Source organism: Homarus americanus, unplaced genomic scaffold (assembly GCF_018991925.1).
Source record: "Homarus americanus isolate GMGI-L3 unplaced genomic scaffold, GMGI_Hamer_2.0 scaffold19318, whole genome shotgun sequence".
Taxonomy (NCBI): Eukaryota; Metazoa; Arthropoda; class Malacostraca; order Decapoda; family Nephropidae; genus Homarus; species Homarus americanus.
The window spans coordinates 508,680-524,388 of record NW_024732238.1 but is presented as its reverse complement, the minus strand read 5'-3'; the positions used below and the strand labels follow the sequence as shown (position 1 = coordinate 524,388).

Sequence of the window (15,709 nt, the reverse complement as noted above, 5' to 3'; positions counted from 1 at the left end):
GCACTCGCTAACTGAACAAAAGAACCACTCTCTAACTGAACAGAAGAAGCACTCGCTAACTGAACAAAAGAACCACTCTCTAACTGAACAAAAGAACCACTCGCTAACTGAACAAAAGAACCACTCGCTAACTGAACAAAAGAACCACTCTCTAACTGAACAGAAGAAGCACTCGCTAACTGAACAGAACATAAACACTCTAACCTCGGCTAAAATGATGTTTAGGCGATTAGTCATAAGTTTACAATTATTTGACGAACGAACTTAGATAGACAGATAAACAGAGAGTAAAATCGCCACATAACATCATAACCATTCATTGTCTAACATATAACAGAACAGGTATTAAAATAATGATAAACAGTAAAGGATTAAAATCTTAAACCTTCCTTGACGTCAATAGAAATATGGACAGACAGACAGAAGCAATGGATCTCTACGTATGTTTACAGGATGGCGGTGGGTGAGGGAGAAGGTGGGGGGGTGAAGGAGGGGATGAAGGAATGGAAGGTGAGAATGAGGGTGAAGGAGGGGATGAAGGAGTGGTGAGGGACGAGGGGGGGGGGATGTTTAGGCAATGATAAAAGTAAATAAAGTGGATCATATACAAGATACTATTTTTTTATATCATTTTATATTATTTAAGCATTAAATATTTATATGGCTGTGTAGTATGAAAGGATCTGCTTATTAAACTGTCCAGCCAAAGAAATAACTCTTATGCTTATTAACATGTAGAGAAAGTAAATACATAGTTAACTATACTGTCTAATGAATATCTGGACATAAAACGTAGATAATTCATCCAAAATATTTAATAAATATTATAACGAACGAACTATACGCCGTTTAGAAGAAAATAACAGTTAGTCCTGATATTCATCTCGTTTTCTTTGTTCAGGTCTACTTAAAGAAAACCACAGGTATAGAAGCTATAACTGTTATATACATGACTTGAAGTGAACTAGTCAAATAGATAGATAGATAGATAGATATTCATATACATATATATATATTTATCCAAACCTCACCTTTTTTCTCTGATGTGGAAATTAACACCACGAAATTATCATATAAATCACAAATAACGAGTCATTAACATAAAAATGTCATTATAATTTCCCCATAGCCATTAGGACAAGTAATTACCCCCAATTCTAACTTAATGACCCTATACATATAATGAGATTTAAACTAAGGCCAACTTATCGAGATTATAGCCGGAACAATGTTAGGTTAAGAACACAAAACTCGTGCCATAGTGTTAGTATTTCAGTACTAAACAAAATTATTATTTACACTACAGGGTTAACATTACTAAGAACAAAAACGAACTAAAATGATCATGTTGAGTGAAACCTCCATATAACGGCCCTATTCTTCCCTATAATCCGTTAGATAGCGGGGTTCCATAACGGACCCTTGATGTAACGGACTCTAGGGTGTCCCATAAATTTCCATACATAGGAAAAATAAATTTTATATGAAAATCCATTTTTATTTATATAATATGCTCTACATGACTACCATTCTGTTGAAAACACTCTTCAATGCGTGTCCTCCACTGCTGAAGAACACGTTCAAGCACAGCTGGAGTTATGCTTGTAATGGCGTTGGTGATACGTTGTATGGAAACCTATGGGACACCCTGCTAGTTTGTTAGATGGAGGTTTCACATCTAAAGGACCTTCAATGTAACGGACTTTCCTCAGCATATAGTGTAATATTCTGTTGAGTTTTATATACAGTACCTGTAATTACTTGTACCTGCATGGTCATTATTGCCAAACAAAGAAGAATAAATGCTTTAGCTTACCTGAAGCTTAAAGATTAAATATAATACGACCAGTTAAAAGATAAACAGCTGACGTGAAACCAGTAGCTGACGTCAGAGAAATAGCTGAGTCATAGAAGTAGCTGACATAATAAAAATAGCTGACGTCGTTGAAGTAGCAAATGTCACTGAAGTAACTGACGTCAAAGAAGTAGGTGACGTTAAAGTAGCTGGCGTCAAAGAAGAGCTGACGTCAAAGAAATAGCTGATGTCATATGAACCAATGACATCACTTCCTTAAAAATTCGATGCGGCACCTCACAACCAAACGGCTGAATGACGTCCCTGAACGAGGTGGTGACGTAATACAAGCTTAGTGAGGACGTCAATGCTAACAGATGTGACGTGAGATGAAGCAGAGGCAGTAGAGAGGTCACATCTAGGTGTACACAGCTCGGCAGTTGGTGCAGCGAGATTCTTTCATGAGGAAACAGCATATGAGACCCCAGGGAAAGAACCAGATGGCCAGGCAGATCCCACACAAGGTGAAGTCAGACTGCAGGATCCCCGCCTACACCAGAGAGAAGAGGTGAGGTACTGACTATGGGGGAGTTACGTGATCGTGGGAGAGATATTGTGGTTAAAATGTATAAAGGTGTTGTTATGGTTTATAAGAGTTGTAAAGCCATAAGACCCGATAATATCTTACAACACCTTTGATCAACACCCACAAATACCCACTTGGTTCGGGCATGTACTGTATATAGAGAACGTAGGTATACAGCTCATCAACAGTAATAACGACAATAACGACACAGACGACAATAATACCAACAAAATCCACAACAACAATAAGTATAAGTTTTGTAGAGGCTGATATAGTTCTTGGACAACTGCCCCCCATTGCCGGTGAATCTGTACTGACATATAGGGAAAAGGCTGAGTTTACCAATAACTGACGTAAAACATGGAACTGACTAAATAGAGATGAAAAATAACACCAAGAATTAATGTTTTATTTATTATGAACAAACAAGGGCGGATCCAGGAGGTGGGTCCTGGGGGTCCGGATCCCCTTTTCATAAGAAAATTCCAATACTTTTTATTTAACGTAGTATTGTACTTGGGCATTTTTGTATAGTAAAAAGTAATTACTATTAACCTCAAAATATCTCCTAATATCAAATGCACATGGCTTCAAAATGCCCATAATAATGGTTAGGTTTCAAACCCAGCTGGGTGGGCTCACTGTGGTCGCCATGTTCCCCCCCCCCCCTTCCTTTTGATACTCCTGGATCCGCCCCTGTCAAAAATAATTGTTAACACTGTTGCAAGGAAACTAAAATTAGTAAACCACTGATAATTACTACTTCTACTGATAATAATATACAATGGAAAAGGAGAATCTAAAATTGAGATAGATAAATAAATAAATAATTAAATAAAAATACTAACATAAAAGACAGAAAACGTTGTTATAATCGAGGGATAACTAAACAATAATCATAATAATTTGACCTTTCTTTTTCTATTGCTTTCCTTCCTTCCCTTGTCTCCCAGTACACCTGACGGATAGTACAGGTAGTATTGGCTCTCACCTGGCAGGCGGGACAGGTGGTAGCGGCGACCACAACAACGTTCCTAGAGACAGGGGCGGGTTGGACCACTATGGCAGAATGTTGGACCAATACGGGAGTCGGTTGGATCGTCGTGGTGGTCGTCGGCTGGTACGGTTTGACCTCATAACTAGTCGGAGGAGCCACAGCACTGTAGGGCGGCGGCTGGTCCACTGTGGGAGGAGTTGTGCGTGAGGAGGAGGTGGGCGTGAGGAGGAGGTGGGCGTGAGGAGGAAAAACATAGATTCACCAAAACAAAAAATAATACAAATAAACACCATCTTGGCTTACTGAGAGGAGAGGCAACATTAGGTTCGTTTGGTGGAGACGTGTCCATCGCCGGTGCTGGAGAACTAACGCCTGGGGGCACCTTCAACAACTTCCTCCTCCTGACTGCGACAGAAGTTTAACTGACCGCGAGAACCTCAACTTGGGTGCTGAGTCTGTTAACGGAGAAACAGTTTTGTGTGTGTGTGAGAGAGAGAGAGAGAGAGAGAGAGAGAGATTCATTCAGTCAGTCAGCCAGCCACTCGCTGTGTTCAGAGGTACATTCCATGCCCTATGAGTCACTCGTCTCTCCTGTGTGTTATCTCCGGGTTATCAGGCAGTCAATCAGCACTCCCTTATCTCATCCACCATTCTACACCACCCCTCTCAACCCTCACCTCGTCCACCTCACAGTTAACCCTCTCACCCCTATCAACCCTCACCTCGTCCACCTCACAGCTAGCCCTCTCACCCCTCTCAACCCTCACCTCGTCCACCTCACAGCTAGACCTCCCACCCCTCTCACTCCTCTCCTCGTCCACCACACAGCTAACCATCTCATCCCTCTCTTCATCTTTAGCTTTACACAGCTGACGGATTTCTCTAAACAAAATCTCTCTCTCTCTCTCTCTCTCTCTCTCTCTCTCTCTCTCTCCAAATCGAGTCCCAGTATTACCACCTCAAAAAACGTTTACTAACAACAAGAACAAGAACACCAATTGATTGATTTATATTATTTTATTCGGGGTTTAGTTTCCACAACACATATGCATTAAGTAAAATAAGAGGTTGGGAGTCTTCCTGATCAGTGTCTAACCGACCTCATGAAATATTACAAGTAAATAGAACAGAAAAAACAACTTTGTAGCAGCTAATACTTACCACAGTGGTAGGAGGTGGGTGTTGTGGTAGCTAGAGTAGGCACAGCAGACACACCGTGGAACAGTACAGTAAAAAAAAAAGGGTGAGATTTATAACTCAGCAGACAACAGACCCGTCTATAACAGCAGAACCACACGACCTCAGTAAGTTACCACAGCAGAACCTGGAGACGGTAGACACGGCACTGCAGCAGACAGCCACACCAGGACCTTCACTAGTACAGCCAAATCTTATCACCAATCTTATCATAAACACTCGACGTTCAACACTGCCTGGTGAATATGACTAACTGGGTGACTGTTAAGGGATGCTTCATGGTGAACTGTAGAGTGTATGGTGGTGTTAGGCTGCTGAACTGTAGTGTGATAGGTGGGAGTAATAGTGACTTAGTAGTGATGGTGTGGTAGCTGATAGTGATGGTGACGTAACCGTGTACCTGAGGTATAGTTGACTTGGTGTAGAAGAAATACTGTTTTCTTATCTTGGAGGAAGTTGTGTGTGTGTGTGTGTGTGTGTATGTGTGTGTGTGTGTGTGTTCACAAAAGAACAGAGGATGAATCAGGACAGTAAAGGCACGAGCACGACTGACAATCACACCCACACCCGCCATTGTCTGTCTGTTAGTTAGTCCGTATCATGACTCTACTACTACTGTCAATACTACTGCTACTACTATCAATACTACTACTACTACTTTTTTTTTTTTTTAATACAGTGGCCTCCAGCCTCCCCCAATAGCCACACCTTCGCCACCATTTAATTACCTTAATATTAAATATCCTAATACATAAGAAGCTATCCTGTCTGTGTTAAATTAGTTGAGCCGCAGATCTATGCGGCATTCAGTGACTGTAGCCTCATAGTCAATATCTGCAGCAGTTGTCGGAGTAGGGGCAGAAGCTCTCGTTCCCCTGAGGGGAACTACTACTAATACTAATAATAAAACCATTCATTCATAATATACATCTATACAACCCTCCATTACTCTATCTATCTATCCATCGTCGCCTCACAGTGCGTACAGAGGGAAATAAGGGACCATTAGGGTTTGTTTACGGTTGAACCCGGGGCGACAAATGACGCTTCTCCCCGCCACGATAAACTAGGGACTTTCTCCAGGATATGAGCCTCGTGTAGGGGAAAAATACGAGCTACTTTAGGTATCCAATTACAGACTAAGTTTCCAGGCGGAGGAGAAAAAATAGTCCGGACAGGGAAACTAAAACCGACTCGGTATTATACGGACGGTGAGACGGACAATCATACATCATAGTACAATTATTGACGTACACTACGATTTCTTTGTGGTGGGGGCGTTTGTTGTAGAGCATTACCTACATTCCCGCCAATTTATGACGTCATTTATGTAGGTCATGTACTATTGGTTAGTAAATAATGAGGAAAAAATATGAAGAATTACCTTCTACTGTAGTCTCTTAAGATCACTTCTCACCAACTTAGTCCACGAGGGTGAATATAATCGGTACTAATTATCCTAAGAGGGGGAAAAATACTCGTAAAAAGAGAAAAAATGATGAATAATTTGTAGAAAACACTGAGAAGGAGACTCCTTCCCGGTGGTGACGTCAGAAGAGGTATAAAAGCAACGGTCAGGGTCGCGAGTTCATCACTGTGGTGCCGTCAGCCGCTGTGGGATATTGTCACGCTCACCGCCAGACCTCAACACACATGTAAGTAATGTTCTCCGCGGCGGTGCTCCTCTCCCGGCTTCTTGTGGGACGAAAATATAATTGCACTTTTATGTAATTGTGAAACATATTAAGTTTTTCGGTTTTTGTTTTTACGTTTTGGTATAATAAGTAACTTTCTTTTAATTAAAAGAACACCCACTTCCGATTACTGATGGGCAGAAAACGTGATTGATTTTTGTGAAACAGTGAACCGGAAGTTACGATTTTGTTTTGTTTTTAAAATTATGACTTAAGCATCAACACACTCGGAAAAAAGACAGACTTCTCTGCTGTTTTTGGACGGCACGAAAACGTTGAGTATATTGTCCATCTCTTCACTACAGATCTCGTTCCATACACATCACAAACATGTAAGCAATGCTTACACGAACGCTGCCTCCTTCCTCGTCGGGGCATCCGGATTCACAAAGGTTCTTATATTAAATTATTTGAATCACTCGGGAGGGATATGTTAGGTTAGCGTTAGGTAAGATTAGGTTAGTGTTAGATTAGGTTAGTGAATCTTCAGATGATTTCAGTAAAACTTCCCCTTAGCTGGAAAAATAAAACCGTATCTACATGATCCACTTTAGATAAGACAAAACAGATGTATTCCCAAAGGCCCTTACGTTAATATTCTTCCAGTCAACAGTACACATAAGTGAGTGTATCTGGCTGACTGTAACTACGAGGACTGGGAGATGGGAGGCAAGATGGCGTCACAATATCACTGAGACTGGTGTAATGAGGTGCTCTCTTACCTCTCACCAACCGGCTGATAATGTTCCTATGATCACACGAAGAGTACAGTAGATGTGATGAACAGTATACCCACACTAGTGTGATCAGTATACCTACCCTAGTATGATAGCACCAGTCCAGTAGGTTCAGTATACCCGCACTAGTATGATCAAAGGCATAATCAGACTCGTATGATCAGCAGTATGATCAGTAATATAAATATCCAATAACCAAGAGTGTGAACGAAAGACAGGATGATATGCCAGCGCTGGTGTTACTGTAACATCACCGCCCGCACTGGCATTCCTGAGGGCGGGTCATTACTTCCGATGCCCTTAGGCGATGATGGGGAGGGGGGAGGGGGGTATGGGAACCTAATAGGGAGGGGGGAGGGAGACTGAGGGCACAAGAGAGGGGGCGGAGAGGGGCTATGGGAACATAAGAGGAAGGGAGACTGAGGGAGGAGGGGGAGATAAGGGGGTGATGTTTTGTGGGGAGAGGGGAAGAGATTAGAGGAAGTGGGAAGACTCCTTACATATGGGGAGATAAAGAAGGTTAATTTCATGGGGTGTAGAGGTGTGTGTGGGGAGGTTCCTTACATGTGGGAAGGGGTGGGAAGGTGTAGGGGAGTGTGTGTGTATGGGGGAAAGCAAGGAAAGGCTATACATCACAGATATACACCCCTGCAGAGAACAAGTATACAGCTCTCATTATACAATTAAACACCGCCACCGCCCCCAGCATACACAGAAACACCCCCCTCCCCCACACCCACACCCACACCAACCTCACCCCCAGGCGTCAAGTAGTCCCAGTAACCCATTCATTTTCCGGGGGGCATTTGGTGGTGGTGGTGGTGGTGGTGGATGGATGGTGGAGAGGAGGTTGAATATGGAGGAAGAGGAAAAAGCTAAGGGAGAGGTATTGGGGGGGAAACACAGTGACCCATCAGCTACGGGTCGTTGCACCGTGAGTGTGGCTACGGAAGACGACAGTGACGAGGCCTCAGGCGACGGTGTTCACGAGGCAAGAGGTCCTGGTGAGGGAGGTGGAGGGAGGGGTGACGGAGGGAAGGAAGGGTGTTGGAGAGAAAGAGGGATGGAATGGTTGAGGAGAGGGAGGGAGGAATGGTGAAGGAGAGGGGGTGAGGGACGGAGAGGGAGCTGGTATAGTATATTATCAGGGAAAGATACTTGACGGTGGTGAGGGAGATATCAAAGTTAATCAAACACAGGAAGTTTTTCATATTGGATAAGATATACGAGGATAACTTTACCTCACAACTGATAAGCGATCTAATCTTTGCAGGACCATCGTGGCTCTTATGTCCCCTTCAAATTAAACCACATCATCTGAATAATTTGTAGTTTGTCTTTTAATTCCTGGAGTTAATCCTTTGAGAACGATGAATTAACGCTTTGACAACAGAAAATATTTATAAATGTTTCCCCTCTTTAACTAATCATTTTCTCTTCATAGTATTTATAGGAAAGCGCTGTCGTAATTACGGGGTAAACTTTAGTATTTCTCCATTACTTCCTAGATTTGTGTTGATAATAGAAACAGGGAGATATGGAGTAAAATAATAAGATTTATATATTTCTGCACCAATTTCTGTATACAAAACTCTCCATACAACGTAATTAAACATTAAATGAACAGAAAGAAAAGTAAAATCCTGACTGATATTATACGTGAATAATATTAAAACAAAACCAGTTAACTAATACAAAACAGAATTAAAATTATATAAAAAGTGTATTATATACTTTAATTTATCCATGAAAGTTATATAATTCCTTAGAAATACAAAAAATATTATCTGCTTTTAGATTGCTACCGTGTACAGGATGTTACGTGCCTCACTTATCTACTTACAGACCTTAAACAAAACACAGAATCACAATTATGTTTTTTACGACAACAACTATGGCCTCAAGACAAACAGATACACCCAATCACCATTATTTCCGGATTATGTAACACCCAAGTTTATAATATATGATAATATTACTCACTGCTGCCTGTTTTGAAATACGTGATTGTTGTGTTTACATAATGGGTACAGTTTGTCACAGACTTGTTTTGAGGAATACAGAAAATTACGATATAGATTTTGGTGTGTGTTCTTGAGTCGTGGAAAATATAATGTAGGAAGCAGTAAGCGTACCAACACTCCATGGTTAACAGTGCCACCAATTGTTCCTATAATTTTCCCAAGAAATGTACGACATCTTGCTTGTAAAACGTAACTATTTAACTAACGTTTTTCCTTGACAATTGACGTAGCCAATCTGCAGTTAAATCTTCTTAAAAAAATACGAGTTTCTCTTCAAATTAAAAAAAAAACCGACGAATATTTGTAATGGGATAATTATGGTAATTATTTCACTCTTTTATCCATTATCTTTTTAAAAAACGAGTGAAGTTCCTTGTGTGTTTACTTATATGTCTGTTACTTTAATGTACATATTTCCTGTAATTATTATCTTCGTTAATATTTTCCACGTAATAATTCTTGTTTCTTTGTCTCCTTCCCAGATATGAAGATGATGAGAGTGGCGACAGTCATGGGTGTAGTGTGGGTGTGTCTGGCGGGCGTCGTGTGGGCGGGGGAGGGTGGGGAATGGGTTGGGGATGGCGGGGAATGGGTTGGGACTGGCGGAGAATGGGTGGGATATGGCGAGGAATGGGTTGAGAATGCTGGAGAGGGTGTGGGATGGGCGAGGGATGGGAGGGAGTGGGTGGGAGATAACGTGGTATGGGCGGAAGAGGAAGAGGACGCGGCGCAGGGCAGGGAATGGGTGGGAGAGAACGCAGTGTGGGCGGAGGAGGAGGCGCAGAGCAGGGAGTGGGTGGAAGATAACGTAGCGTGGACGAAGGAGGCGCAGGAGGTGGAGGCGCAGAGCAGGGAGTGGGTGGAAGATAACGTAGCGTGGACGAAGGAGGCGCAGGAGGTGGAGGCGCAGGGCAGGGAGTGGGTGGAAGATAACGTAGCGTGGACGAAGGAGGCGCAGGAGGTGGAGGCGCAGGGCAGGGCATGGGAAGAAGGGGTCCAATACCCCGGGGAGATCATGTACGAGGGAATCATGGAGTTGGGCAGACAGTCCACTGTCTACAACTTCAACTTCAACAACCTACTCATCCTCCTCGCCCTCAAGGTAAGACTCAAGGGACCTTCACGACACATAATGCATACGATATGTTTACAAGGATCACATAAATATTAGGCACCCCAGCTTATTTCAACTGTATTAAACACCCTGACGCTAACCTAACCTAACGCTAATCCAACCTAACCTAACCTATATCTAACGTTACCAGGAGGGGATTGGGTTAGGTCAGGTTAAAAAAAAAAGTGAAATAAGCTAGTGTACTAATGTCCCCATGAACTAAATGTACTCAACTAACATAGAGTAGGTATAGAGTACGTTCCTCCTCACCCATCACCACCACCACCTCCTCTTCACGTTCAGTTGTTGGTGTTGATCGTGATGAGTGGAGGGCTCGGGGTTGGTTTCCTCGGTCGCTCCCTGGAGGCTGGTAACGAGATGTCCTGGGTGGAGGGGAATGACCTGCTCTTCATGACGACTTATCTGGTGAGCGACGGCATCGAGAGGTACGACTGTCTCAACCGTCTGGCCTGCCTCGACGACCACAAAGCCCAGCAACTACTGACGGCGGCGATGATGATGATCAAGGGAGCCAAGTACCTAAGACCGTGAGTGTGGGAGTGTCTGGGGGAGAGTGTGGGGGAGAGTGTGGGGGAGTGTGAGGGGGAGTGAGGGAGAGTGTGGGGGAATATAATCTAAACTACTAACTGTATCCATTACAACGGCAACTACACCTATTATGAATTACTAATACAGCCATAACTTACATATAACTATTAATATTTCTGTTATCATCTCCTCATTCTAAATTAGATGACCAAAGTATCTCAATTTTTTCTGTACATTTCAAGTATTTATGTTGAAGTTTTAGCTGATCTCACAACTTGATAACCTCAACCATCACCCCTCCCCCGGCAGGTTCATGGGCTTCTCGCTGCAGAAGTACGAGCAGGTGGCCATGGGCGTGGAGGAAGCTATCTACTACAGGCGTGAGGGAGGCTCCTGCCGCGCCCGCTACCAGTGCCAGGCCATACCCAGCCTCTAAGCCACGCCCATGGCTGACAACCCACGCCGAGGACTGATTTTACACGTCCATGTTTAATATCATACCCCGACTTTTGGTACCACACGCTCTCGTCTGATACCACACGCCCACGTCTGATACCACACGCCCACGTCTGACGTTACGCGTCAACGGCTATGAACAATTATTGTTTTCTTGAAAAACAATAACTGGTCAATCACCTACAGTATTAAGAGAGGATTAGCTAATCCTCTCAACCTTTTAGCTTTAATACTTTATTCAACATAAACTAACTACCTAAACCACAATGAGAACGGAACCTTCTTTAACACAGTATTTCTCATTTTCTTCATTTAAAAATTCTCCATTTTATCACAATTATTCATCTATCACATCAATATTTCCAATTGTTACCTCCACGTTACCATGACATCTCAAGTGTATATATGATGTACAAAACCTATATGAGTATTATACGTGTCGCATAACTTAATGTTGGGTCAAGTAAAATGTATTGTGTGTTAAGTTTGTGTTGTTGATATTGTTATTGGATTTTATTATTATTATTATTTTATTATTGTTATTACAATATAAAACAATAATTTCTACCATTATCTCTCGTCAACACAAATGCCAACGGTGTATTTTTTCCTAGTATTGTCGTAGCCGTGTATACTGAGGTTACCCTTGCACCAACAACTACTTCACTTCTTTATTTTTTATTAATGGCGTTTGAGCTACACTTTACTGAATTTATTAATGTTATTTATTTTGTATATAAGAATATTTTTATTTTACTGTCACTTAATAAAATATATAAGCTGGTATATATATGGGATTTCATAACCTTTCTGTACCTCTCCGCACCATGAACTAAAAGGCTATAGTTAAACATACACTGAGATGAATATAAGGCTACTCACTCATCTCCATATAGGAACTTGACCTTTACAGCACCAGGGAAGATTTTTATTCATGCCCGGTGTGAATATTCTGGTCGCAGCTCCCCCTGTGTATAAAAGGAAGTCATATGCTTAGGAGAGGATCAAACACCATTATTTATTTTTAAACACTGTGTACTGGCGCGCACACACACACACACACACACACACACACACACACGCACACACACACACACACACACACACACCAACAAAATTACAACTAAGGATAATATAAAACCAATTCGGTAATATATATAAAAAATACAGTAAAGTTAATAAACAAATACAATTATCTGAAATATTTAGTATTTTTTATGAAACAAAAAATAACAGAACTTAGAATACCTACTTAAGAACAACTATTACTTATCCATCGTACTTACACACACACACACACAACTTATAATACTTAAACGATCAATGTACTTACACTTTTTAGTCAAATTCGATATAATTTTGTCACAACAGTAATTAAAGTTTTATTATTGAGCTCAAGAACTGAAGAAATTTTGTAATATAAGGTAAATCATAATACAGTACTGAAATCCCACTGAAGGGGATATTACTGTATTTTATCATTTATTACAGTTGGATTTCAGTTGAGAGTTACATCAATCTTGTAATGTTTTGTTCACGAGCCGCCAGAGAGAGAGAGAGAGAGTTGAAGGTCACTCAGTTATGTGTTATAGGTGACACAAACAGGTTCAGTGAGATGAGTTTTATATGGGAGAGGGAAGTTGTGGTCAGTGAGGGAAGGTGACTGATAGTGAGGGAAGGTGACTGATAGTGAGGGAAGGTGACTGATAGTGAGGGAAGGTAACTGCTAGTGAGGGAAGGTGACTGCTAGTGAGGGAAGGTGACTGCTAGTGAGGGAAGGTGACTGCTAGTGAGGGAAGGTGACAGATGAGGGAAGGTGACTAGTGAGGGAAGGTGACTGCTAGTGAGGGAAGGTGACTGCTGAGGGAAGGTGACTGACTGACAGTGAGGGAAGGTGACGATGAAGGTGACGAGGGAAGGTGACTGAGTGAGGGAGGTGAAGGTGAAGGTGACTGATGGTGAGGGAAGGTGATGATAGTGAGAGGTGACTGATAGTGAAGGTAGTGAGGGAAGGTGACTGCTGAGGAAGGTGAATGATAGTGAGGGAAGGTGACTGATAGTGAGGGAGGTGACTGATAGTGAGGAAGGTGACTGATAGTGAGGGAAGGTGACTGCTGAGTGAGGGAAGGTGACTGATAGTGAGGAAGGTGACTGCTGATGGTGAGGGAAGGTGACTGACTGATAGGTGACTGAGGTGAAGGTGACTGCTAGTGAGGAAGGTGACTGATAGTGAGGGAAGGTGACTGTGACTGAAGGTGACTGAAGGTGACTGCTAGGTGACTGATAGTGATGGAAGGTGACTGCTAGTGAGGGAAGGTGACTGATAGTGAGGGAAGGTGACTGCTAGGTGACTGCTAGTGAGGGAAGGTGACTGATAGTGAGGGAAGGTGACTGCTAGTGAGGGAAGGTGACTGCTAGTGAGGGAAGGTGACTGCTAGTGAGGGAAGGTGACTGCTAGTGAAGGAAGGTGACTGCTAGTGAGGGAAGGTGACTGATAGTGAGGGAAGGTGACTGCTAGTGAAGGAAGGTGACTGCTAGTGAGGGAAGGTGACTGATAGTGAGGGAAGGTGACTGCTAGTGAGGGAAGGTGACTGCTAGTGATGGCTTTATCCTAATACAATAACCACTAGTCCTCGGGTCTATTATGTCTACTAGCTCCATCCTTACAATATAACCAATAGGACTCGGTTCCATTATTACCGAGTCCCCTTAAGACAGAAGCCCATTGCAATTAAGGCATTCATAGAGCTAACCAAAGCAGTTAGGTAAATGGTTCAGCAGGACGGAGGTATGGGTTGAAGTTAGACATCTTCAGCAGACATAGAGCTACACAACGCAGGGAGGAAGTGAGATGAGAGACAGGGAAGTATGAGTGAAAGATCCTCTCCTCCCTCACTGGGTTGAAGAAGTCAATGATGGTAATGATGATGATGATGATGATGGTAATTATAATGGTGGTGAAAGTCACATACAAAAGAGCCGGAAGCGCGCACACACACACACACACACACACACACACACACACACACACACCTCTCGGATATGATCACTCCAAGGGCTGCCTCCACTCCACCTTCGGGGTTCCGGAATTTCTGTAGGCTAGGTTAGGTTAGGTTAGGTTCCATTATGTCATTTGCCTTCAAGATAAAAACACATTAATGCTAATCTAACTTGACATAGCTTGACTTTTAACCTAACACAACCTAACTTGGCGTAACTTATTGTAATCTAACCAAACTTTACCAAACTTATCCTGACTAAACATTATCTAACCAAACCAAACAAACTTAACCTAACCAAACCAAAACTAACCTAAAGTATCCTAACCTAACCCTCCCAGGTAGCGAGCGATAGGGGTGTTTAATCATCAGGTGACATAAGCAGGGATGCTAATCTTCAGGTAATGCCATCAGTTTTGTATTTCAGGTAAACACAAACCTCTGGACATCTACGGTGATGGAGTAACCCGACAGCAAAATACCACTGCTGTGTTTATGGGCGATGCATTGTGGGTAAAACAAGACTAACTTCAGAAGACGATGTAAACAAAAGCAATTTATACTCCCTTAATCCAAAAAAATTTCCATAACTCACACTGGTATAATGACAACTTCTAAATTCATCAAATCCTCCCATAATGCACCACTTCTCGTATTTGTTTACAGGTGTGACGTTACTGTTGGGTAGTCCATGACGTTACTGGTAGAATGGTATTATTGAAACATTATCCCTAATGAAAACAACATCATTTTCTTTAAGGGAAATCTGACAGACGATCGAAAAGAAACTACCAACAAAATTAAGGAAAGCAGTATTTATCTTTCCCAGGTCTATGCACTGAGTCACATTATGTACACATAGCTTGAATGAATCCCGCGGGAAAGTAAAGGAACAGAATGACTTAGCTTTCACATCTTCTCTGGTTTGACGTGAATGAAAACTGGAAGAATTATGGAGTCCGGGAAAAGTAGGAGAAAGGGGATGTGTTTGTCTTACTTCCGGCCCCCCTATAGCAAGAGTTGTTACTGACGGCAATAACAATGAGAACCACACGGGCTGATGGGGTGTGTGTGTGTGTGTGGGTGTGTGTGTGTGGTCAGAATCGGTCATAAGGCAATGTCAAGGTCACCAGAGAGAGAGAGAGAGAGAGACCAGCAGCACCACTATAGGGATCTTGATGAGAGAATAACGCGTTGACAAAGGAAAAACAAGTGAAGATCGACGACTGTGTGAGATATAAACATTACCTTGTGGTCACGTTCTACTGGCGTTACACAGTGTCGTCCCCCTGACCCCCATTCCGGACATGTAAACAAGACGACGGACACGCCCTGGACTAATACAATAACCTACAGTAACTCAGAGAGAAAATACAGTCGACTACTCTTTCCCTTCTCTCTCCCTCCCTCTTCCCTGATCTTTTCCCTCCCTCTCTCCTCGCCCTCTCCCTCCCTCTCTCCTCGCCCCCTCCCTGCCTCCCTCTCTCCTACATAACACCGGCAACTTTCATGTCTTCCTACAAAGTCATTCTTGTTTATGGGGTGCCGGTGTTTTCAGGGC

General features: G+C 42.5%; 1 protein-coding gene and 1 long non-coding RNA gene across 2 annotated transcripts; one reads left to right on the top strand and one right to left on the bottom strand.

The window, feature by feature from the left end:
- Positions 1-1,541: 1,541 nt before the first annotated feature.
- On the bottom strand, positions 1,542-4,741 carry LOC121868262. The gene is made up of 4 exons (XR_006089356.1): positions 4,540-4,741; positions 3,682-3,833; positions 3,373-3,563; positions 1,542-2,345 (listed from the first exon to the last, which is right to left on the bottom strand). It is a non-coding gene; the product is annotated as an uncharacterized LOC121868262 (long non-coding RNA).
- Positions 4,742-9,732: 4,991 nt separating this feature from the next.
- On the top strand, positions 9,733-11,894 carry LOC121868188. The gene is made up of 3 exons (XM_042368496.1): positions 9,733-10,132; positions 10,448-10,692; positions 11,003-11,894. The coding sequence occupies exons 1-3, from the start codon at positions 10,046-10,048 to the stop codon at positions 11,127-11,129; spliced, it is 459 nt and encodes a 152-aa protein (XP_042224430.1). The 5' UTR covers positions 9,733-10,045; the 3' UTR covers positions 11,130-11,894.
- Positions 11,895-15,709: the final 3,815 nt, after the last annotated feature.